Source organism: Heterodontus francisci, chromosome 1 (assembly GCF_036365525.1).
Source record: "Heterodontus francisci isolate sHetFra1 chromosome 1, sHetFra1.hap1, whole genome shotgun sequence".
Taxonomy (NCBI): Eukaryota; Metazoa; Chordata; class Chondrichthyes; order Heterodontiformes; family Heterodontidae; genus Heterodontus; species Heterodontus francisci.
In genome coordinates, this window is record NC_090371.1 from 34,627,701 (window position 1) to 34,651,325 (window position 23,625).

At 43.0% G+C, this 23,625-nt stretch overlaps 1 protein-coding gene across 3 annotated transcripts in view; it reads left to right on the plus strand.

Moving 5' to 3' along the window:
• Window positions 1–23,625, plus strand: part of LOC137368716 (receptor-type tyrosine-protein phosphatase alpha-like) — a 315,891-nt gene that overhangs the window by 220,298 nt on the left and 71,968 nt on the right. For all 3 annotated transcript variants that reach the window (XM_068028891.1, XM_068028900.1, XM_068028908.1), the window contains 4 exons: window positions 4,587–4,623; window positions 7,230–7,327; window positions 11,799–11,918; window positions 13,181–13,347. In XM_068028891.1, coding sequence (XP_067884992.1) covers window positions 4,587–4,623; window positions 7,230–7,327; window positions 11,799–11,918; window positions 13,181–13,347 — 422 coding nt within the window. The remainder of the gene's footprint in view (window positions 1–4,586; window positions 4,624–7,229; window positions 7,328–11,798; window positions 11,919–13,180; window positions 13,348–23,625) is intronic.

A 23,625-nucleotide genomic window follows, 5' to 3' on the forward strand; every position in this document is an offset into this window, starting at 1 on the left:
TGGTTGTATCGAGCACCAATCCTGTTGGATGGATTTATGATAAAAGAGGGTCATAGAGTCATAGTTATACAGTGCAGAATTCGGCCCATTGTGTCTGTGCCGGCCATCAAGCACCTAACTATTCTAATCCCATTTTCCAGCACTTGGCCCATAGCCTTGTATGCTATGGCGTTTCAAGTGCTCATCTAAATACTGCTTAAATGTTGTGAGGGCTCCTGCCTCTACCACCTCTTCAGGCAGTGCGTTCCAGATTCCAACCACCCTCTGGGTGAAAAGTTTTTTCCTCAAAACCCCTCTAAACCTCTTGCCCCTTAAATCTATGCCCCCTGGTTATGGACCCTTCCGCTAAGGGAAGATGTTACTTCCTATCTAACCAATCAATGCCCCTCATAATTTTGTATACCTCAATCATGTACCCCCTCAGCCTTCTCTGTTCTAAGGAAAACAACCCTCGCCTTTTCAGTCTCTCTTAATAGCTGAAATGCTCCAGCCCAGGCAACATAATGGTGAATCTCCTCTGCACCCTCTCCAGTGCAATCACATCCTTCCTATAGTGTGGTGCCCAGAACTGCACACAGTACTCCAGCTGTGGCCTAACTAGCGTTTTATACAGCTCCATCATAACCTCCCTGCTCTTATATTCTATGCCTCGGCTAATAAAGGCAAGTATCCCATATGCCTTCCTAACCACCTTATCTACCTGTGCTGCTGCCTTCAGTGATCTATGGACAAGTACACCAAGGTCCCTCCGACCCTCTGTACTTCCCTTGCTTTGTTAGTCTTCCCAAAATGCATTACCTCACACTTACATAGAACATAGAATATTACAGCGCAGTACAGGCCCTTCGGCCCTCGATGTCAGGATTAAATTCCATTTGCCACCGCTCCACTCATCTTACTCGCCTATCTATATCATCCTGTAATCTAAGGCTTTCCTCCTCACTATTGACGACACCACCAATTTTCGTGTCATCTGCGAACTTACTGATCATACCTCCTATATTCACATCTAAATCATTAATGTACACGACAAACAGCAAGGGTCCCAGCACCGATCCCTGCAATACACCACTGGTCACAGGCTTCCACTCGTAAAAATAACGCTTGACCATCACACTCTGCCTCCTGCCACTAAGCCAATTTTGGATCCAGTTTGCCAAATTGCCCTGGATCTCATGGGCTGTTGCCTTCTTAACCAATCTCCCATGCGGGACCTTATCAAAAGCCTTACTGAAGTCCATGTAAACTACATCAAACGCTTTACCCTCATCTACACATCTAGTCACCTCCTCGAAAAATTCAGTCAAGTTAGTTAGACACGATCTCCCCCTGACAAAATCATGCTGACTATCCCTGATTAATCCCTGCCTCTCCAAGTGGAGATTAATCCTGTCGCTCAGAATTTTTTCCAATAGTTTCCCAACCACTGGTGTTAGACTCACCGGCCTGTAATTACCTGGTTTATTCCTGCTACCCTTCTTGAATAATGGTACCACGTTCGCTGTCCTCCAGTCCTCTGGTACCTCTTCTGTGGCCATTTGTGTCGGAGCCCCTGCTATCTCCTCCCTTGCCATCTCCTCCCTTGCCTCACATAACAGCCTGGGATACATCTCATCTGGGCCTGGGGATTTATTCACTTTTAAACCCGCTAAAACTTTTAATACTTCCTCCCTTTCAATGCTAATATGTTCATGTATATCGCAATCCCCCTCCCTGATCTCTACACCTACATCGTCCTTCTCAATAGTGAACACAGATGAAAAGTAATCATTTAAAACCTCACCTATGTCCTCCGGTTCCACATACAGATTGCCACTTTGATCCCCAATGGGCCCTGCTCTTTCCCTGGTTATCCCCTTGCCCTTAATATACTTATAAAACACCGTAAGATTTTCCTTTATCTTGTCTGCCAGTGTTTCATCATGTCTCCTCTTCGCTCTCCTAATTACTTTTTTAAGTACCCCCCCTACACTTTCTATACTCCTCTAGTGCCTCTGCTGTTTTGAGCACTCTGAATCTGCCATCAGCAGATTAGAGAGTACAGCTGTGGAGGAAATCTGCCTCATATCAGACTTTTGGGTGTGCTCATTGTATTTCTTTCAGCACTGCAGCCAAGTCCTGGGAGCTAAACTTGCTTTGACCTTGTTTGCAATGTCTTCCCATTGGTGGTGGAGTTGTTGCTTGGAGGACTTTCTGCTGCCTGGGGTAGAAAAGGATCTCCCATCTGTCCACTGCCTGCACCATGGCGTCAAGGGCAGTGTTGGAAAACGTTGGTGCCATCTCACAACTTGCTGCATTCATTTCTGAGAGCAGTAGTCTTCCTACAATCTGTAGCCCTTTGAGAGGCACTGGCTAGCTTTATGTGATCTTTGAGATGCCTAATATCAAGGCCCCCAAAATAGGCATGTCGCCAATGGATAGCTCAGGCATGCCTGACTCAAATACACATCATGAATATTGCACACTGTTTGGGACAACACATACCCCTCCTCCTGTGCATCCAAGGCACAGAACCTATTCTAGAGCATTCAGTCAGACTTGAAAATAAGTTCTAAAAGGATCTAAAATTGTGTAGTACAATATACTTTTGAACGAGTATAATTTTGTCAATTTTACTTTAAGGGCATTTAAGTGGTCATTGGATAGACATCTGGATGAAAATGGAATAGTGTAGGTCAGATGATTTCACAGGTCGGCGCAACATCAGGGGTCGAAGGGCCTGTACTGCGCTGTAATGTTCTATGTTCTATGTTCAAAATTAAACAGGAATCACAACGTGGGTAAAAATATTTGGAATCTGATCTTTAAAGCACAGATCCAGCTCATAGAACCGTAGAAAAAGCTATAGAAAAATTAAGGCTCAGAAGGAGGCCATTGAGCCCATCGTGTCTGCGCCAGCAAAACATATGTTCACCTCAAATAGAACTTAGAACTTTGCGCAACCAGTTCTATTCTATGTTACAAGTATAAGACAACACAAATTAAAAACTGCTCCACAGTATTTCCTGGATGTCTTGCCGTCATGAGATGGTTATTTGTGTTTTTTTTTCTATCATTAAATGCAGTTGCTGGGTTCAGCCTTTCACTGAGTGCCTGTACTATTGGTTGCTTGGTAATAGTCTGTAGACTCATAGAATTTATATGGGGCAAATAAAAACACTTTTCAGCAAAACAATCCAACCTGTATCCCTCCAGCTGCTGTCACTCTTTGGGCTGGATTTACCAGCCCTTCGACATTGTGGATTGTGGCGGCGAGGCCTGTAAAATAATTGGGGAGCGGCCGCCATGACCCATGATGCCAAGAAGGCCCCGCTGCATATTACTGGCGGTGGCGAGGCCTCGGTGCGTTCGCGGCGGGGCCTTCATTTAAATAATCAACTTCATTTAAATCAAATGCAAATTGCCCTACCTGCTCCCGGTAGCTGTCACACACCGATTTTACGGATGCCAGCGCAACTTGCGCGCCTTCAGAACCCCTTATGGAATTCCGAGGCAAGACACTGGTGGGGGGTGGGGAAGAGCAGGAAAAACTTTTCTTATTGGCTGTGGGGATGGTGGGAAGGGGGTTTAGGGCCAAAGAGAATAAAGTTCAGGAGAGTTCATTGTTGGGCGGGGAGGAGGTGGATGGTGGGAGAGGGGATTGCAGGTGTGAAAAGATCTTTATTTAAATTCATTAACAAACCGGTCTTTTTAAACATTAAAATTCCATCTAAGGGCTTGAAGCCCTTTAAAAATGCGCTGGTGCCTGCATGGTGGCACCGAACGCTGTTCACAAGGACGCAGTGGCTGCCCCTTCTACGACATTGGGGTGGCTGCCCCTCCCCCCTCATTTAAATGACGCCCATGCGTAGTATCGTGGTGGCCCTACGGCAGCGCTTCAGTGTCGGAAGGCCGCTGACTTCAAAACGTGCTGCCACGGAGCGCAGTGCGCTGATAAAATTCAGCCATTTGTCTTTTCGGGTAGAAATTGTACTATTTCCGGAGGTGGCATCAGAGTATTTACATTATTGGTCTGATTTTTTAACATATACTACTGAAATGGGGGAAATAAAGCAATTTCTGTAAACACCATCTATAGTGTAATATCTTGTCATTGTTGTGGGCTTCCTTGTTATGATGAGGAGAGTATTTTAGTGAAATTTTCACTTCATAAGCGAAGAAAATCACATCCATGGAGCCAACAAAAATCCATACAAGTACTTTGTGTAGCCAGGGTGACTTTTTATAGAACAGCTAAGGCATTCTCAATCTCTTTGGTACATTTTATAGTTGATGTTTTGATTGTGCTTTTACCTCAGGGAATTTGTTGAATTACTGTCCAGTTCTACTATTCTACTTTGTCTTTCTTGCCATAGAGAAAATGTAATTGTTGCATTATGTATGAGTTTATTTAGTTATTAATTGCAGTTAGCACATGTGCCTCTTGCTTGTTTCCATTTCGTCCTCTCCATCACCACACCACTGCCCAGCTTGCCTCACAAAGAGTGTTTATTCTTTGAGGGAGGAACACAAAGGACATCTGCACAGATGATTTTTTTTAACGTCAATATCTAGTTATGTTGATCCTATATTTTCTTCTCTTAAAGGGCTATCAAGAGAAAAACAAGTTTATAGCAGCTCAAGGTAAATCATAAACTTATTCAATATGGCTGTCCAATAATTTCTTGCAGCTAATTGTGTTAGTTATTGAAGTCAGAACAAATGAATTAGCATTTTCACACCAGTAGAAAAGGTGTTTGTGCATTGAAGTATTTTTTCTTAGTCTGATGTTGCTAGTTATTTATTAAATATTTTTAATGCAGGCACTTTTTGCTGCATTCTTAAATTTAAAAATTGAAATTGTAGTTTTGCTTTTCAGGTACAGTTGTTAGAGACAAGGAGGAAGAGGGAAGGCAGAAAAAGATCAAAAATAGTAAAAAAACCTGATGTACACGCATAGGACTGAAGGAGACACTAACTATTGCATGAGTTAAATTGGCTGACAGTGAAATTACATGTTATTCAACTTCATTCGCTGTCAGAAGTGCTTTTCACCAAGTAAAGCGTAGACAGGGTGCATCATCTGCAGTGTTTATAAAATAGTCTTTTTAAAAAAAAAAGCTCACAGATAAATGGAGTAGTTTTAAATAAAAACACAAGAGTTTCAAATGGTAAATTTAAGATTAATTCATTTACTGTCCTATTTAATCGAAACTTACTCTGCTTTTTGTTGGGATCTTCACGAAGTGGATGAAAGTAGCAGATTAATTTTCTTATAATTCACAATCTCTAAAATAAATGACCTGCTATATTTATTTGCCATGGATGAATGAGTGTGGTTTGCCTTATCTATGTTTAAATTGAATGTTTTCAGTGCATATTGTTATGGCCAGGTGAGGAGGCGTCACAAAGCTCCCCTCTTGTCCTTATTATTTGACCGCAGCAGAGTTTATTCCTTTTTAAACAGTGGGTGTGCTTATCACTTCAGTGAGTGTTTCACCTTTTACTTTTGTGGTAATCGTAAAAGAACCAATCAGACAGGCTTTCTTGAGTTTAAACAAGAAAGAGGTGAGCTATTATACTTGACAATCTAAACCTGATGTAATTAAAATAACGTTTACAGACGGACTCACATGAGATCAGACACACACAAATAGATTACAGAGTGCTGAGGGGTAGATTTGTGGTTGGATTAGAGTCCAGTACAAGTAAAAATTGATACACTTTGTGGGGTTGGATGATTCCGTTGTATTTCGGCTGAAGTTGTGTTCTTGAAATCTTTGGCTGATAAATGTGCAGTTTGTGGCTGGTTCAGGCATTTCCTGTCGGCAGAATTGTAGGTGGCTTTCTTCCCCTGGTGCCTTTGTCTTGGATCCAGCAGCCAGGCTTTGCACGAGGTTTTCTGGAGAGAACATGCATGCTCCTATCTTCTGCCCAGTTTCAGTCACTGGCTTGTATTTTTTTGCCCAAGGGAAGCTCCCAGCTTTCACAGAGATGGACAGATGGTCACATGACTGCCTCAGTGTATTCTCTGGAACCTTATAATGAGATTCAAGCTGAGGAGTTTTCATCTCCTCAGGCCTCAGGATGCCAATATTTGTACTTGGAGGGGTTTGCTCTTTCAAAGTCAATGGGCTGGATATTACCTTAGGTGAACGGGAATTCACCACCGATGTAAAAGTCGGTGGCGAACCCGCTTCCGCCTAGCCCTGGGATCCGTCCCGCATTTTACAGGCCCCCGGGGCTTTAATTGGCCCGAGGCGGAACTTCCATCTGCTTCAGGCAGGAGGTTCCACCTTAGTGAGCAGCCGGCAGCTCTTAGCCTATCAGCGCCACTGGGAGCAGTGGCCACTGCTGGGACTATGGCCCAGCCGACGCCATGGAGCCAGGAGGGAAGGTAAGTTGGGCATGCTTCACGAGCGAGATCAGTCGTGCCCTGGTGAGGCTGGAGTGGTCATTTGGTGGGGGGTGGGGGGGCTGCGTCTTGGGTTCCGAGGTGGGTTGGGAGCCGGGGGCGGCCCTCAATCGGTCACTTAATGCCCCACTGCCACGTGGCCCACCCCCCCCCCCCCCCCCCCACCGGCACATGGAAAGGCTGGCAGCTATCACTGGGTGGCCTTTCACGTCCCCAGCATGCCCGCTGCCCACGGGTAAAATACCCCGGGAGGCAGGCGAGGGCCCATAAGTGGCAGTTAAGTGGCCACTTAAGGGCCTTGATTGGCCTTAGGCGAGCAGGCCGTTTTCCCCCCTGCCCGACTGCCATAAAGTTGACCGGAGGTGAGAGCAGGACAGGTAGGCCTCCCGGAGCCTCCCACTCAATTTTACGCCGCTCCCATTCTCCCCCACGCTGCCGTCCAACCCTCTGGGGCTGCGTAAAATTCAGCCCAATGTGTCAAGATGGCCTTGAATGTTGTGCTAATGAAAGCCATCTGAGATAATTCAATCACTAGAGCAAGCCATTGTTTTGGGTACAGGCTCATCAGACATGTGTCTCCTGGTGGAGGCCTTGGAATGTGTAAGGTGATCAAATGCAAATTGCGGTGGCCATCTTGGCTGCCAGCTGTTTTTAAAAGTTTAATGTAAGTTTCCAACTGATGAATTAAAATTACTCATTTGGCATATCGTGTTTTCTTGACAATATGCTGAAAGAGTTTTATGTGGTGTTATTCAGCAGGTAGAATCCTACCAAACCTGCAACTTGTGTCATTTGAGTAGGTAATTTATGCTGTTGCCCTTCCAATATCTTCCAGGGCCTAAGGAAGAAACTGTGAATGACTTCTGGAGGATGATATGGGAGCAAAACACAGCAACGATTGTCATGGTGACAAACCTAAAAGAGAGAAAAGAGGTAATGCTGTTACATGAGATTATTTTGACTAAGTGATGTATTTCACATGATAAATGTGTGCCTTTTTCCATTTACATCATGTTCAGGAAAGAGAAGTGAGAGCCTGCATTCTTTTTTAAACTAAATCTTTTTGTTCCCTTCAAGCATAAAAACATTTTAAAAATGAAGATGTAAGTAAGCTGCATATAGTTTCCAAGACCATCAAACAGATCATCATTGCCTTCTGCATACAGTAAGGTTTACTCCTGTGTCATGTCAAATGATTCATTTTATATATGAACTGAATGCTCACTGGGCTCTACAGAGTAGTCATGTAAATGCTTACTAATTTAAACAAAACTGAGATGAGGGGGTAAACGCAGGACAGGAGGGGTTATTGTAATCCTGATATTCAAAAAAAATTAATACAGGGCCATTGGTGAGACCACATCTGGAGTATTGTGCACCGTATTGGTCTCCTTATTTAAGGAAGGATATTAATGCGTTGAAAGCTATTCAGAGAAGGTTTACTGGACTAATATCTGAAATGGGCGGGTTCTCATATGAGGCAAGGTTGGACAGGCTAGGCTTATATCCACTGGAGTTTAGGAGAGTAAGAGGCAACTTGATGGAAACATATAAGATCCTGAGGGGTCTTAGCAGGGTGGATGTCGAAAGGATGTTTCCTCTTGTGGAAGAATCTAGAACTAGGGATCACCATTTAAAAATAAGGGGTCGCCTATTTAAGACAGAGATGAAAAATCTTTTCTCCCAGAGGGTTGAGTATCTTTGGAACTCTCTTCCTCAAAAGGCAATGGAAGCAGAGTCTTCAAATATTTTTAAGGCAGAGGTAGATTGATTCTTGATAAGCAAGGGGGTGAAAGGGTTTTGGGGTAGGTGGGAGTGTGGAATCGAGGTTACATTCATTTCAGCCATGATCTTATAGCATGGCGGAGCAGGCTCAAGGGGTCGAGCAGCCTACTGCTCATTCATATGTTCGTATGTATGTTGACAGCAGTGGAGAAAATACTTAGAATATTTTATATAACCCTATCTGTATTCATTTGGAGTATCAGACATAGCCAGTGCAGTTTCTGAAAAAATAGGCCATGCTCACTAATCATGTCATCACTGTACTCAAATGATATTGGAGACGATAAGTTTGTGCACATATTCCATCCAGATTTTCAGAATATACTTGTGAAAGTCCTGAGGGATCTACAGTAGATAAATGTGCAAAAAATGAATGAAAAGCTAGCTGGACAGAAATTCCAAATGTCAGTAAAAATGTAAAAGGTGAAGGCAAATGGCTAGGCACTCTACTCATTGTGTTCAATAATTTGTTAATCTAGTCCCAGTATTTAATGTCCTTACCCACTAAATTTAAGAATAACATATACTGAATATATTTCATAATCAAAGTTTTGTCTGTTTACGTACCCATCTATTTTCTCCATAAGCAATATCCATCCACTTGGATTATAAGATTTTCTGATGGTGTCAAGTATCCAGAGATTTAGACTGAATGACAAATGTAGTTCAATGAGACTATAAGTGTAAGTTAATGTGCATTGGAGCAGGAAATGTGTCCGCATTGGATAGGTGCTCAAAATCGAAAAGGATACAATTTACATGTAATAATTTACTAAAAGTAGCTGGTATCTGGAAAGCTGTGATGATGCAACATCTGGAAGGATATTTCATCAAACAAGTTATTCTGAACTTCTTGAAATCGCTGATCAGGGTCATTTTGAACTCTCTACAATTCTGAGTACACTACCTTTAAAAGCATAGACCAAAGAGAAAATACTAAACAAATGTTTCCAGCTTTTAGGATTTTTCCAATTTTCCTCCGTTTTCGCACTCCTCACTGGACAGATTTTGTAAGTTACAGCTGTTTTGGCAAAATCAAATCTCTAGGCCTGTTCAAAAGGACTCATTCTTCGAGTGTGTTTCTCCACATTGAATGCAAAGGGGATATTCAACTGTGGAGGGAATCACAGCTGAGATTGACTCATGGATCACTGAACTTGATTAGAAATCAGTGATCAGAAACTGGGCCACTTACGCCTAACCCCCCATTTGTGTTTTGCCCTCTTTTTGCCCAGGGAATAGTTACACATTTTCTGGTTTTACTTAGGAAAAGTTCGCAAAACTGAAAAATGATTGAATAAATTAATCTACGTCTTCAAAGTGTTGAGTGGTGTGGATAATGTCTAATTTGGATTTGTTTTTTAATATAATTCTGTTCTGAAGGAGCTGACTTTCAACTTTGTGAGTACCCTCTGGTACGTGACCCAGTAGTAACTCTTAATGTATCAGCTCAGACAGTAAGGAGGCAACTATTTGATCCTGGTGGCAGTCACAACAGAACTCAATACACATGCACCTTTTACAGCTCATAAAATAAAATAATAATCAGCATGCTTTTTGTTATGAAACCTGGTCATAAGGACATAAAAAATAGATGCAGGAGTCCGCCATTCAACCTGTCGAGCCCGCTCCGCCATTCAATGAGATCATGGCTGATCTTCTACTTCAACACCATTTTCCTGCACTATCCCCATATCCTTTGCTGTTTTTAATATGTAGAAATCTATCGACCTCGGTCTTGAACACGCTCAATGACAGCTCCCACAGCCCTCTGGTGCAGAGAATTCCAAAGATTCACCACCCTCTGAGTGAAGAAATTCCTCCTCATCTCAGTCCTAAATGGCCTGCTCCTTATTCTGAGACTCTCTCTCCTGGTTCTAGACTCCCCAGCCAGGGGGAACGTTCTTCCTGCATCTACCCTGCCAAGCCCAACAAGAATTTTGTATGTTTGAATGAGATTGCCTCTCATTCTTCTAAACTCCAGAGAATAAAGGCCCAGTCTGTTTCGTCTTTCTTCATAGGACAATCCTTCCATCCCAGGAATTAGCTTGGTGAACCTTCGTTGCATTTCCGCTATGGCAAGTATATCTTTCCTTAGGTAAGGAGACCAAAACGGCATGCAATACTCCAGATGTGGTCTCACCAAGGTTCTATACAATTGCAGGAAGCCATCTTTACTCCTATTCTCAAAGTCTCTTGTAATGAAGGCCAACATACCATTTGCCTTCTTAATTGCTTGCTTTACCTACATGTTCGCTTTCAGTGACTCATGAACAAGGACACCCAAGTCCCTTTGCAGTTCAAAACTTCCCGCCCCTCACCATTTAAGAAATACTCTATTTCTGTTTTTCCCACCTCCCATTTTTCCATTGTATTCCATCTGCTAATTTTTTGCCCACTCGCATAGCCTCTGTAAATCCCTTGAAGCCTCTTTGCATCCTCCTCACAACTCACATTTCCACCTAGTTTTGTGCCATCTGCAAACTTGAAAATATTACTTTTAATCCCGACATCCAAAATCATTGATATAGATTGTGAATAGCTGGTTCTTGAGGTACCCCACTAGCCACAGTCTGCCAACCTGAAAATGACCCGTTTATTCCTACTCTCTGTTTTCTGTCTGTTAACCAGGTCTTAATCCATGCCAGTATATTCCCCCCCAATCCCATGTGCTCTAGTTTTGTTTACTAGCCTCCTGTGTGGGACCTTATCAAAAGCTTTCTGAAAATCAAAATATACCCCTTCAACAGAATTCCCCCTTATCTAAAAACAAGAAATGCTGGGAACACTCAGCAGGTCTGGCAGCATCTGTGGAGAGAGAAGCAGAGTTAACGTTTCAGGTCAGTGATCCTTCATCTGATGAAGGGTCACTGACCTGAAATGTTAACTCTGCTTCTCTCTCCACAGTTGCTGCCAGACCTGCTGAGTATTTCCAGCATTTCTTGTTTTTATTTCAGATTTCCAGCATCTGCAGTATTTTGATTTTATTTCCCCTTATCTATTCTGCTAGTTACATCCTCGAAAAACTCCAACAGGTTTCTTAAACATGATTTCCCTTTCATAAATCCATGTTGACTCTGCCCAATCCTGCAATTATTTTCTGAGTGTCCAGTTATTGCATCCTTTATTATAGATTCTAGCCTTTTCCTCATGACAGATGTTAGACTAACAGCTCTGTAGTTCCCCATTTTCTCTCTTCCCTCCTTCTTAAATAGTGTAGTTACAATTGCCACCTTCCAATCTGCAGAAACCATTCCAGAGACTGTAGAATTTTGAAAGATAACCACCGATGCATCTACTATCTCTACAACCACCTCTTTCAACACTCTGAGATGTAGATCATCAGGTCCAGGGGATTTATCTACTTTAAGTCCCATTAACTTCTCTAGTACTTTTTTTTTACTAATATTAATATCTTGCAGTTCCTCATTTACACTAGTCCCTTAATTCTCCATTATTTCTGGGAGTTTTTTAGTATTTTTCTCAGTGGAGACAGACGCAAAGTATTTGTTTGGTTTCTCTGCCATTTCCTTATTCCCCATTATAATTTCTCCTGACTCCGCTTGTAATGGACCCACATTTGTCATCTAAGCACTAAGTGTTCTGATTTGTGTTGTAGTGCAAATGTGCCCAGTACTGGCCAGACCAGGGTTGTTGGACATATGGGAACATTCGAGTGTCTGTGGAAGACATGATGGTGTTGGTGGACTACACCATCCGCAAGTTCTGTATTCAGCAAGTAAGTCTTTTAAGTTTGTTTGGTTCAAAATAGATTTCAAAATATTAAATTATTTTTGACTTGTTTCACTTGAGTGCTGTATTTTCACTGACTGAAAATATAGACACTGTTTTGAGTCGATATTATATACAGAGTTCATGAAAAGTTGATTTGACACAGAATGTTAAAATATTTCATGCTGCACACCAGCAAAGTCTAAGCTGGCTGGTCCTTTGTCTCATAGAATAGTATAATCTTGCAGCACGGAAGGACATCTAGCAGCGAATCATGCCTGAGCTGGCTCTTTGAAGGAGCTATCCAATTTGTCTCACTCCCCTGCCCTTTCCCTGTAGTCCTGCAGTTTTTTTTCCCTTTCAACTATTGAATTCCCGATTGAAAGTTCCTATTGCATCTTCACCACCACCTCTTGAAGCAGTGCATTCTCGAGCCCAACTTGTGTTTATAAAAAAAAATCTACCCTTTACTACTTGTGCCAATTGCCTAAAATCTGTGCCCTCTGACAGTAGAAGGCATTTTAGTTGTAGCAGATTCCTAAAAAAATTTCTATTTTGTGTTTTCCATTTCATTTTTGTCCATTTCAATGGGAGGAGGATGCAGTTGTATAGTGTTACTGGATTAATCATCCAGATGCCTGGACTAATAACCTAAAGAGTATACATTCAAAACCCACCATGATAATTGGTAAATCTTTTTAAAAAGCTAGTATCAGTTAAAGTGACATGAAACTTCTTTTAGATTGTGATGAAAGCCTAACTGTTCACTAATGTCCTTTTAGGGAAAGAAACCTGCCATCCTTAGTCAATCTGAGCTGTATGTAACTCCAGTCTGTTGATTCATTCTTACCTGCTCTCTGAAGTAACCTAGCAAGCCACCCACTACAAGAATGCAGCCCACCACCACCATCTTGGGGCAACTAGGGATGGGCAAAACCCAAGTCGATATGCACTATTTTCTAACCCCCATCAAAGACTGAACCTTGAAAAGTTGCTGAATTGAGATCTTGTATAACATATTAAAAGATCAAGGTAATTTTAGTCCAGTGCACTACTTCAGGGTAAAGCAGGATACTAGGACTGGAGGACATAGGTTAAAACTGATGAAAGAAAAGTTTAGGAACAACATCTTTACACAAATGGTCTCAGTGGATGCAGTGTTTTTAATTCTGGGTGAATGAGTTGAGATAGGCCAAGTGGCCCCTCTCGTCAGAATCTGTCTTGTGCACTTTGTAGTTTTCAGCAATTAATTTTTCTTTCCATCTCTAGGTAGGAGATGTAATGAATAAGAAGCCTCAGCGACTGGTTACTCAGTTCCATTTTACAAGTTGGCCTGACTTTGGAGTTCCATTTACCCCAATTGGCATGCTAAAATTTCTAAAAAAGGTGAAGACCTGCAACCCATCCTTTGCGGGTGCCATAGTTGTGCATTGCAGGTCAGTATGTCTTTAAAGTAATGTTTGGTAGACTTCTGTTTTGATGGTGGGAAAGGATTCATAAATGCTTAAGTTTTCTTTCCTTCATTTCATGGCACGGTAGTGGAGTGGGGTTAATCGGGAGTAGTTTTTTTTTTACTGGAGAGTAATGAGTTTTATGCACAAACGCACATAGCATAAGAAATAAAACAGATAAGTTAGAAGCACAAATTCAGCTTGAAGGGTATGATGTAGCCATTACATGGTCCTGGCTACAAGCTGGGCAGGATTGGGAACTAAATATTGTAGGTTGTAGGATCTTTAGAAAGAACAGGGAAATTGGGAAAGGAGGAAGAGTAACAATATGCCAAAAAGGCATAATTATAACCGTGGAAAAAAATTTAAATGAAGGTAGAAGTAAGGAACAATCTCGGATGCAAGACTCAAGTAGGACTTGTCTACAAACCTCCTGATAATGATGATGTGGTAGGGAGATGTATAAGTATGGAGCTCGGGTAAGCATGTAGCAGAAACAGTGTTGTTATAATGGGAGGTTTTAATTTTCAGATGGACTGAGAGAAGCAGATCAGCTTAAGTAGTATCTGCAGAGAATTTCTAGAGTGGATTTGGGGCAGTTCTCTGGAACTTTATTTTAGAACCAACGTGGACACAGGCTGTACCAGATTTAGTGATGAATAACGACTCAGAATTAATTGATGATCTAGCAGTAAGGGAGCATTTTGTGAATAGACTGAATTTGATACTCGGTTTGAGGAAGATGGGAGACTCTCAATCCTGAGGTTTTAAATTTAATTAAGGCTAACTTCAAAGGGATGCGAAATAAACTGATTTTATGGTTACCTGGTGAGATGTGGGTGGTTCCCCTGTTCAGGTCCCCACGTGATCGCAGCAAGTGTTTACTGTTATTCGGGTTTCATCCTTTGGTGTTTTATTTGTCACATAAACACACAGTGATAGGTTTTCTTGTAGATTTAAAAACAGAATATTGATTGTTTATTAATCAATGCGCCTTATCCTGAAATTGTTACAGTGGCATTCACTCGTGTGCACGCGTACACACAGGAAGTGACAGAGAGGGAAAAAGGGGAAAGTAAGTCTAAATGGGGGCTGATTGTAGATTTCTTTCTTGGTTGAAAGTTCAGTTGAAATCAGTGGATCACTTCTAGTTCACTGCTGTATCGCATACATCTAGTTCACTGCTGTATCGTGTATCGCAGGGCACGTGCCTTTTGGTGTGCTGGAAGCAAGCTTCTGGATGCCGCTTCTCTTCTTTCTCTTTCTGGCATGCCTCTCTCTTCTTTGGCCTCCTTATCTCGAGAGACAATAGGTAAGCGCCTGGAGGTGGTCAGTGGTGTGTGGAGCAGTGCCTGGAGTGGCTATAAAGGCCAATTCTAGAGTGACAGGCTCTTCCACAGGTGCTGCAGAAAAATTTGTTTGTTGGGGCTGTTACACAGTTGACTCTCCCCTTGCGCCTCTGTCTTTTTTCCTGCCAAGTGCTAAGTCTCTTCGACTCGCCACACTTTAGCCCCGCCTTTATGGCTGCCTGCTAGCTCTGACGAACGCTGGCAACTGACTCCCACGACTTGTGATCAATGTCACAGGACTTCATGTCGCATTTGCAGACGTCTTTAAAGCGGAGACATGGACGGCCAGTGGGTCTGATACCAGTGGCGAGCTCGCTGTACAATGTGTCCTTGGGGATCCTGCCATCTTCCATGCGGCTCACATGGCCAATCCATCTCAAGCGCCGCTGACTCAGTAGTGTGTATAAGCTGGGGATGTTGGCCGCCTCGAGGACTTCTGTGTTGGAGATACGGTCCTGCCACCTGATGCCAAGTATTCTCCGGAGGCAGCGAAGATGGAATGAATTGAGATGTCGCTCTTGGCTGACATACGTTGTCCAGGCCTCGCTGCCATAGAGCAAGGTACTGAGGACACAGGCTTGATACACTCGGACTTTTGTGTTCCGTGTCAGTGTGCCATTTTCCCACACTCTCTTGGCCAGTCTGGACATAGCAGTGGAAGCCTTTCCCATGCGCTTGTTGATTTCTGCATCTTGAGACAGGTTACTGGTGATAGTTGAGCCTATGTCGTTTAGTTTAGAGATACAGCACTGAAACAGGCCCTTCGGCCCACCGAGTCTGTGCCGACCATCAACCACCCATTTATACTAATCCTACACTAATCCCATATTCCTACCACATCCCCACCTGTCCCTATATATTTGCCTACCACCTACCTATACTAGGGGCAATTTATAATGGCCAATTTACCTACCAACCTGCAAGTCTTTTGGCTGTGGGAGGAAACCGGAGCACCCGGAGAAAACCCACGCAGACACAGGGAGAACTTGCAAACTCCACACAGGCACTACCCAGAATTGAACCCGGGTCGCTGGAGCTGTGAGGCTGCGGTGCTAACCACTGCGCCACTGTGCCGCCCCAAGAGGTGAACTCTTGAACCACTTCCAGAGCGTGGTCGCCAATATTGATGGATGGAGTATTTCTGATGTCCTGCCCCATGATGTTCGTTTTCTTGAGGCTGATGGTTAGGCCAAATTCATTGCAGGCAGCCGCAAACCTGTCGATGAGACTCTGCAGGCACTCTTCAGTGTGAGATGTTAAAGCAGCATAGTCAGCAAAGAGGAGTTCCCTGATGAGGACTTTCCGTACTTTGGACTTCGCTCTTAGATTAGATTAGAGATACAGCACTGAAACAGGCCCTTCAGCCCACCGAGTCTGTGCCGAACATCAACCACCCATTTATACTAATCCCATATTCCTACCAAACATCCCCACCTGTCCCTATATTTCCCTACCACCTACCTATACTAGTGACAATTTATAATGGCCAATTTACCTATCAACCTGCAAGTCTTTTGGCTGTCTTAGTTGAACAACCTGCCCCCTGATCTTGTGTGGAGGAAAATTCCTTCTTCAGAGGACTTGAACGCATGTGAAAGCAGCAGGGAGAAGAAAATCCCAAAAAGTGTGGGTGCGAGAACACAGCCCTGTTTCACACCACTCAGGATAGGAAAGGGGTCTGATGAGGAGCCACCATGTTGAATTGTGCCTTTCATATTGTCTAAGCTACCTTTAAATGGTAAAACTGTGTTCCTTCTCAAGACCTGGTAAGAGACGTTTTGGTCTTTTCCCCATGGTGATCGCACAGTTGCCCAGGACGTGGCTACTTCACACTTTCTTTTGTTTCAGAAGATGACATTCAATTCTGGAATGTTTTACGATGGGTGCAATTAACACCTCTGATCTTTGAAGATTATCTTTGTCCCTGTCAGACAATTTCAATATACAAAGGCCAAACTTTTTTTTTCTTCGGTGGCCATTTTGGAGCATTGTTCACTTTTTAAAAGAAAAGTTCATTTTAAAAGACAGTCCATTTTTAGAATTCTTCAGATTTAGTCCATAATTTGTATCATTGCACTTGTGTGTGACACTGAGCTGAATTGTTAATGGCTAAACCTATAATCAAACTATGGGAATTGTTCAAAGAAATATTTAGTACATGCACATCAGTATGTACCCTGTGAAGGACATGCATTTAAGCAACTATCATCATCGAATGAGCTAAGAGACAAGATCAAGCTAAAAGAAAAAGCTTATGCAAAATGCAAAAATTGGAAATCTAGCAGACTGGAAGAGCTATAAAGGGATACAAAGAAGCTAATTAGAAGTACCAAAAGGGAACATGAAAAAGCATGCTGCAAAGTAAACCAAAGTTAACAGCAACAGTTTTTATAATTAAGAGAAAGATTGGTAAGGGAGAATATGGACCTATTGAAGACAGATGCAGATGAGTCTAGAATGAAAAATAAGGAAATGGCAGACTTGTTAATTGAATACTTTGTGTCTGTTTTCACCATAAAGGAATGACAACCGTACAAGGGAACCTTAAAGTCAAGTGGAGGAACTTAGTGAATTTAATACAAGTTTGTTTGTTTAAAAAAAAAGGAGAAAATAATGGGAGTAATGTTACTCAAACCTTCAGGACCTGATGGTTTCCACCCCAAGGTAGTTTAGATGTGATCATAATTTTCCAAAGCGGTCTCGTTTGCGAATTACGGCTTTGGGCTGGAAAATTGTAAATGTGATTTCATTATTGAAGAAGGGAGGGAAGAAACACATTAAAAATAAAATTATGAACCAGTCAGTTTAAGTCCAGTTGTGGCAAAGTTACTGGAATCTATTATCAGGCAAACAGTTCCCGAGCACTTGGACAAATGTGAGCTGGGGCACTGAACTTCAGAAAGAATGTTAGTCTTGGAGGGGTACAGCACAGTTTCACAAAAATAATACCTGGGTGTAAAGGGTTGAATAGGAGGACAGATTGCTTACATTTCGGAAGTTGAGGATTGATCTAATTGAGCCGTTGAAATTTGTTAATGGATTTGATCGGGTAGATACAGATAAACTATTTTCTCTGGTAGGGAATCCGGACCTAGGGGACACAGTATTAAAATTAGAGCTAGGCCATATAGGAGTGAAATCAGGACACACTTTTTCATAAAGCGTAGTGCAAATGTAGAAATATCTCCCTAACAAGGCTGTGGATGCTGAGTCAATTAAAATTTTGAAGACTGAGATGGCTAGAGTTTTACAAAGGCAAAATACTGTAGATGCTAGAAATCTGAGATATAGAAGGCGAATATTTGAAATATTTAGGTCAGACAGCATCTGTGGAGAGAGAGAGACAGTTAAGGTTTCAGGTCAATGACCTTTTCATTTGAAAATGTTACAGATAAAATAGATTTTAAGCAAGGAAAGAGGGGAAGGTCTGTGATTAGTTGACAAAAGGGATGATTGTGCATGGTAATGGGATAAGTAAAGAAGCAAAATATGGGTCCAAGAGGAGCTGTAAATGGCAACAGCAAAATTATTACCAACACCTGCTGCCAAAAAAATGGGAGCAGTGCTCTGATCTGAAATTGTCGTTCACTATGTTGAGTCTGAATGGTTGTAAAATGCCAAATTGAAAGATGTTCGTCAAGCTTCTGTTCAGCTTCATTGGAACAGTGTAGGAGGTCGAGGACAGAGAGATCAAAGTGAGAGTAGGATGGAGAATTAATATGTCAAGCAACCAGAAGCTCAAGATCACCCTTGCAGACTGAACGGAGGCGTTCTGCAAAGTGAGCACCCAATCTGCCATTGGCCTCCCCAGTGTAGAGGAAACCACATTGTGAGCTGCGAATACAGTATATTAAATCAAAAGAAGCCCAAGTAAATTGCTGTTTCACCTGCAAGGGGTGGTTGGGACCCTGACTTTGGGAAGGAAAGAGATGAAAGGGCAGGTGTTTGATCTACTGCACTTGCGTTGGAAGGTACCTTGGGAAGGGAAGCAGTTTCTAGGGTGAAGAAAGAATGGACCAGGGTGTTGTGGAAAGAACAGTCTATGCGGAATGCTGAAAGGATTGGGGAACATGTGTTTGGTGGTGGCATCTCACTGGAGGTGGCAGAAATAGGAGAAGATGATCTGTTGAATGTGGAGGCTGGTGAGGTAGAAGGTGAAGATAAAAGGAATTCTCTGTGAGGGTGGGTAAGTGGTGAGGGTAGGTGTAGGAGGTGGGACACGTTCGAGGGCCATGTCAACTGCAGTAGTGGGCAATCCTCATTTGAGGAAAAAGGAAGACAAATTTGAAGTACTAGTGTTGAAGGTGGCATTATCAGAACATGTGTGACAGAGAAACTGAGAGAATGGAATAGAGTCCTTCCAAGAAGTGGGTAATTAGGGTAGCTGTGGGTCGCTTATAGTAGATAGTGGTTGAGAGTCTAACCCCAGAATTGGAAAAGGAAAAGTTGAGGAAAGGAAGAGTTGGAGATGAACCATATAAAAACATTGAGAAGAGGTAGGGTGGAAATGTGAAGCAAAGCAGATTAAATTTTCCAGTTCAAGGCAAGAGCAGGACGTGGCACCAACACAATCATCAGTGCACCTGAAAAAGATAAGAGGGAGGGGACCTGAGTACGACGGGAACAAAGAATGTTCCACGTATCCCATGAAAAGGCAGGCATACCCAGGACCATAGATTTTGTTTGGTAAAATTAGCAAGTGTTATGTATTAAAAATGGGAAAATACAGTTGAGGTACAGATCATGATCATTTTGAATGACGGAATTAGATCTAGGGGCTGAATGGCCTATCTCATTGAGGATTCTATCTTTATTGGGAGGATAAATATTGTGGTGCAACAGCAGCTGAAATAGGCAATCAATTTTTAATAGTGCCAAAGCCCTCAATTGTGAAATAGGCAATTAATTTTTAATAGTGCAAAAGCAACCAAATGTTTCATGGCTCTGAATATGCCACATGTACTGGCAGTTTGAACGATTGGAGAAGGAGAAGTGGCCAAGACACCTACCTTAGAGCCATTGAAGATCATTCCACCTGCCTGTCACCACCATAGTTCCCCTACACCTCTTTATTTCTGGCCTTCCCTTCCATCGGCAGTGCAAGAATTGTGAGCGCGCAAAAATTTGTTAGAGTCTGAAGCCAAACCAGCTGTCTGTCATTTCATGAAGTACGGTGGGCAATTGTTATTCATAAGAGTGGGTGGACAAAATTCTTAACTGTCAATTTTAGGAATGGGAATTTGGCAGGAGACCACCCTACATATTTTTCTCACCCTGGGGTCTGCTCATTTTTGGCCTGTAATAGGATGGAAGCTCCCCCCCCACTATATATCAGCTACTGACTTCTCATGTTTGGCTTTATGCTGATTTGGGAAAATAACTTGTGTGCATACCGAACGGAAATCATCTTCCAGTCATATCTTTTTGACTTGAAAATTCTACTTCTTGCAATAAAAGAGAGATATTGACATCCATGATGAGTATTATTTTGTAATTTGCTGTGGATGTTGTGTTTTTTATACAGTGGAAGGCTTTCAAGCATTAACGTATTAATGTATTTGATTTGGGAACTTGAACCAGTACTTGGCCAAGAGCTTTGTTTAGAAATATTCAGCAGAATGTTGCCTGGGCTGCAGCTGCCACCTTGTGGAGCTTCAAGATATTGTATACTTAGTGTAAATATTGAATCAATGCTAGAAGGTTTAGTTTAAAAAAACAAAGTGACTCCTGACAACGCAGCCCAGCGGCAACGTCATCAGAGTGCTCCCAGCTTTGCACGTGCACAGAACGGACCCTTGCTGTCAGTATGGTGCTGTGCATGTATATACGTCAGCAACTGGCTTGCCAGCACTAATTCCGGCATGCGCATGAAAACGTCATCACGTACTGCACCATCTGCTCACTGCTCGCACTCCGCCTCGCCACTTCTTCCCCCTCGGCTGTTCACTCCCCGCTTCCCCCCCCCCCCCCCCCTCCCCACCTGTGGGCCAATCGATCTGGCTGCGCCACTTCTCCCCTGCTCCCTCCCGCGATCGCCACCTTTCTTCCCCGCATGGGGGAAGGCGGGGAGAGAGAGAGTGGCAGGATGGGGAGGGAGACTGCAAGTGGGACTGAGCAGGGAGCAGGAGCGGGGAGCAGAGGCAGAGGGGATGAACTGGCGAGGCTGGGAGCAAGTGACCCATGGCGGGGGAGGGGAGGGTGTTTATGAAGTGGGGAACGAGTGGCCGATGGGGGGGGGAGATGCGGTGAGGCATGGAGCAAGCGGTGAGCAGGCTCATGCAGTAGGCAGCAGCGAAGAGAAGCACCATGGCAGGAGGGAGCGGGTTACTGTTGGGGGTGGAATGGCGACGGCAATCACAGCCACTGTGAGCATTTGGGTTTCATTTGTTTTTGTGATAAATTGAGCAGCGCCATCTTTATTACTGGCAGCTGCCAAAAACGTCGCAGACAGTGACGTTTCAGTGCATGAGGCTGCATTAACGCATGTGCAAGTACTGCGTCACCTAGTGGTTGCATTGTCAGCAAACACAGCCATTTAAAAAAAAAAAAATCAAGGTCTTGAACGTGTTGTCACCTCCCAAATCCATGACCATCTTTCTGGCAACTGTCTGTTTCTCCAATCCAGTTTCTGCGGCAGAAACTACTTTTAAACGGCTCTAATCAAAGTAGCAAATAATATTCTCTGTGACTGTGACTATCATGCATTGTCCCTCTTCATCCTCCTTGACCTCTGATATAGTTGACCATGTCATTCTCTCCAGCATTTCTCCATTGTCCAATTCAGTCAAACTGCCCTCACCTGGATTGATTCTCACCTTTCCAATTCTAGCTAGAAACAATGGCCTTTTGTCCTATTCCCACTCAGTATTCTCTGGGATCCCACCGTGGATCTCCTTTGGGCCCCTCCTCTTTCAAATGTACATGCTGCCCCTTGGTGACATAATCTGAAGACTTAAAGGTAGAAATTAGACCTTCTGCCCTATTTGCAAGATTGGACTGGACCTTTTTTTTAGGTGTCCCTGATGGCCACCTAAAACAAGCGTCGAGGCCCTAAGTCCTTTATTTACCCAATTAAGGAACCCAGTGCCTGTGTAGATACCCTCTCAGAAATTGGACAGTGACGAGTGGGACAGGCAGCAGCCACATTCAGGATTTCTTTAGCCGCTGTTAACAAAAGGAATGTTTATATTAATAGTTTTTTTATTTAAAAAATTCCTGTAGAGTCAGAGCAGGAATGCTTTCCTGACTCCACAATCATAGTGATTTTTTTTTTCCAAACTGCTGTCTGCGCACTCACCACCACCAACCCCCCCCCGCCCCCACACCCCCCAGCAGCCAAGCCCAGTGCAACTCCTCCTCCAGATCTCCTTTAAGCTGCTGCTTGCAAGACAAGTGGCCCAACACCTGTGCTGTTCAGCTACCTGTAGAGACGTAAAGGATGGTGACATTTCTGGTCTGAATGCTAGCGAAATGCAAATTCCACCGGCCTCTGATTGCAAGGGGCATCAGGGATCTAGTAACAATCAGCTTCCCCATGCGCACTGATGACACTTGGATCTACCTCTTCCCCACCTCTCAAACCCTCAACTCCTCTTTATTGTCAAACAGCTTATCCAATATCCAGTCTTGGATGAGTCACAGTCTACTCCAGTTAAACGTACAAGCCATCATCTTCAGCCTACACCGCCAACTCCATGTCGTTGCTACCAATTCAGTCTCCAGGCTAAATACAACCTGTTTGATTCCAGACTGAACTTCTGGCCGTGTACTGTTTCTATCGCAGAAACTGTCTCCTTCCACCTCCATAACATTGTCCAGCTCTGGTTCTGCCTTAGTCCATCTGCTACTGAAACTCTCATCCATGTGTCTATCATCTCCTGACTCAATTATTCCGATTCTCTCCTGGATGGCCTACCATTTTCTTCCCCCTGTAAACTTTAGCTTATTCAAAACTCTGTACCCTATAATCTACATTACAAGCAATGGCTACACTTCAAAAGTACTTCATTGGCTGTAAAGTGCTTTGAAGCATCCAGTGTTGGTGAAAAGTGCTATATAAATGCAAACCTTTTTCTTTTCTTTTTAACCTGCTCCCTCATTAACCCTGTTCTTGTTGACTCACATTGCTTTAGGTCCCCCAATGCTTCCAATTTAAAAATTCTCATCTTTGTGTTTAAATCCCTTCATTGTTTCCCTTTCTGTGGTCTTCTCCGGCCACTGAATTCCCCTTTCCCCTCCCCTCCCTCCCGGCCTTCTGAGCTCTGCTCTTCTAACTGGGGCCTCTTGCATACCTCCTTCCTTCGCCCCACCATTGGCCACCATATCTTCAGCCATCTAGGTTCCACAATCAGAAATTCCCTCCCCAACCTTTCCACCTATCCATCTCCCTATTTCCCTGTGTCCTTTATGTTCCTCCTTAATACCTACCTCTTTAACCAAGCTTTGGTCACCCTAATATTTCTTTCTTTGGCTTAATGTCTATTTTTCTTTGATTATGCTTCAGTGAATTTCCTTGGAACATTTTTGTTAAAGGTGTTATATAAATTCAAATTGTTGGTGCAGTAAAGGATATCATGAAATTCAATTAAATCAACTGTGATTGGTTAAAACCTTTTATTTCATTTTAATAAAAAAATTCCTTTTCCCCCTTGCAAAAAGTCTAGTCCCCATTGCTCAAATCCTGGAACTCCCTGGAATTCCTCAGGACACATGTATCGAACTACATATTCAATGCTACTAGTCAGATCTCTGGGTAGCAAGAATTTGCCAGCTTCAAAATTCCACCTCTACTGGTACCAAGCACCTGTACTTCGTTCCCAAAGAAAATCATTAGCATTTAGGACTAAAATTGTAACCTAAAAGGGTCAGCACATCAAATGCATTTAAGCAGGCAATGCAGTGGACTAATGATCCA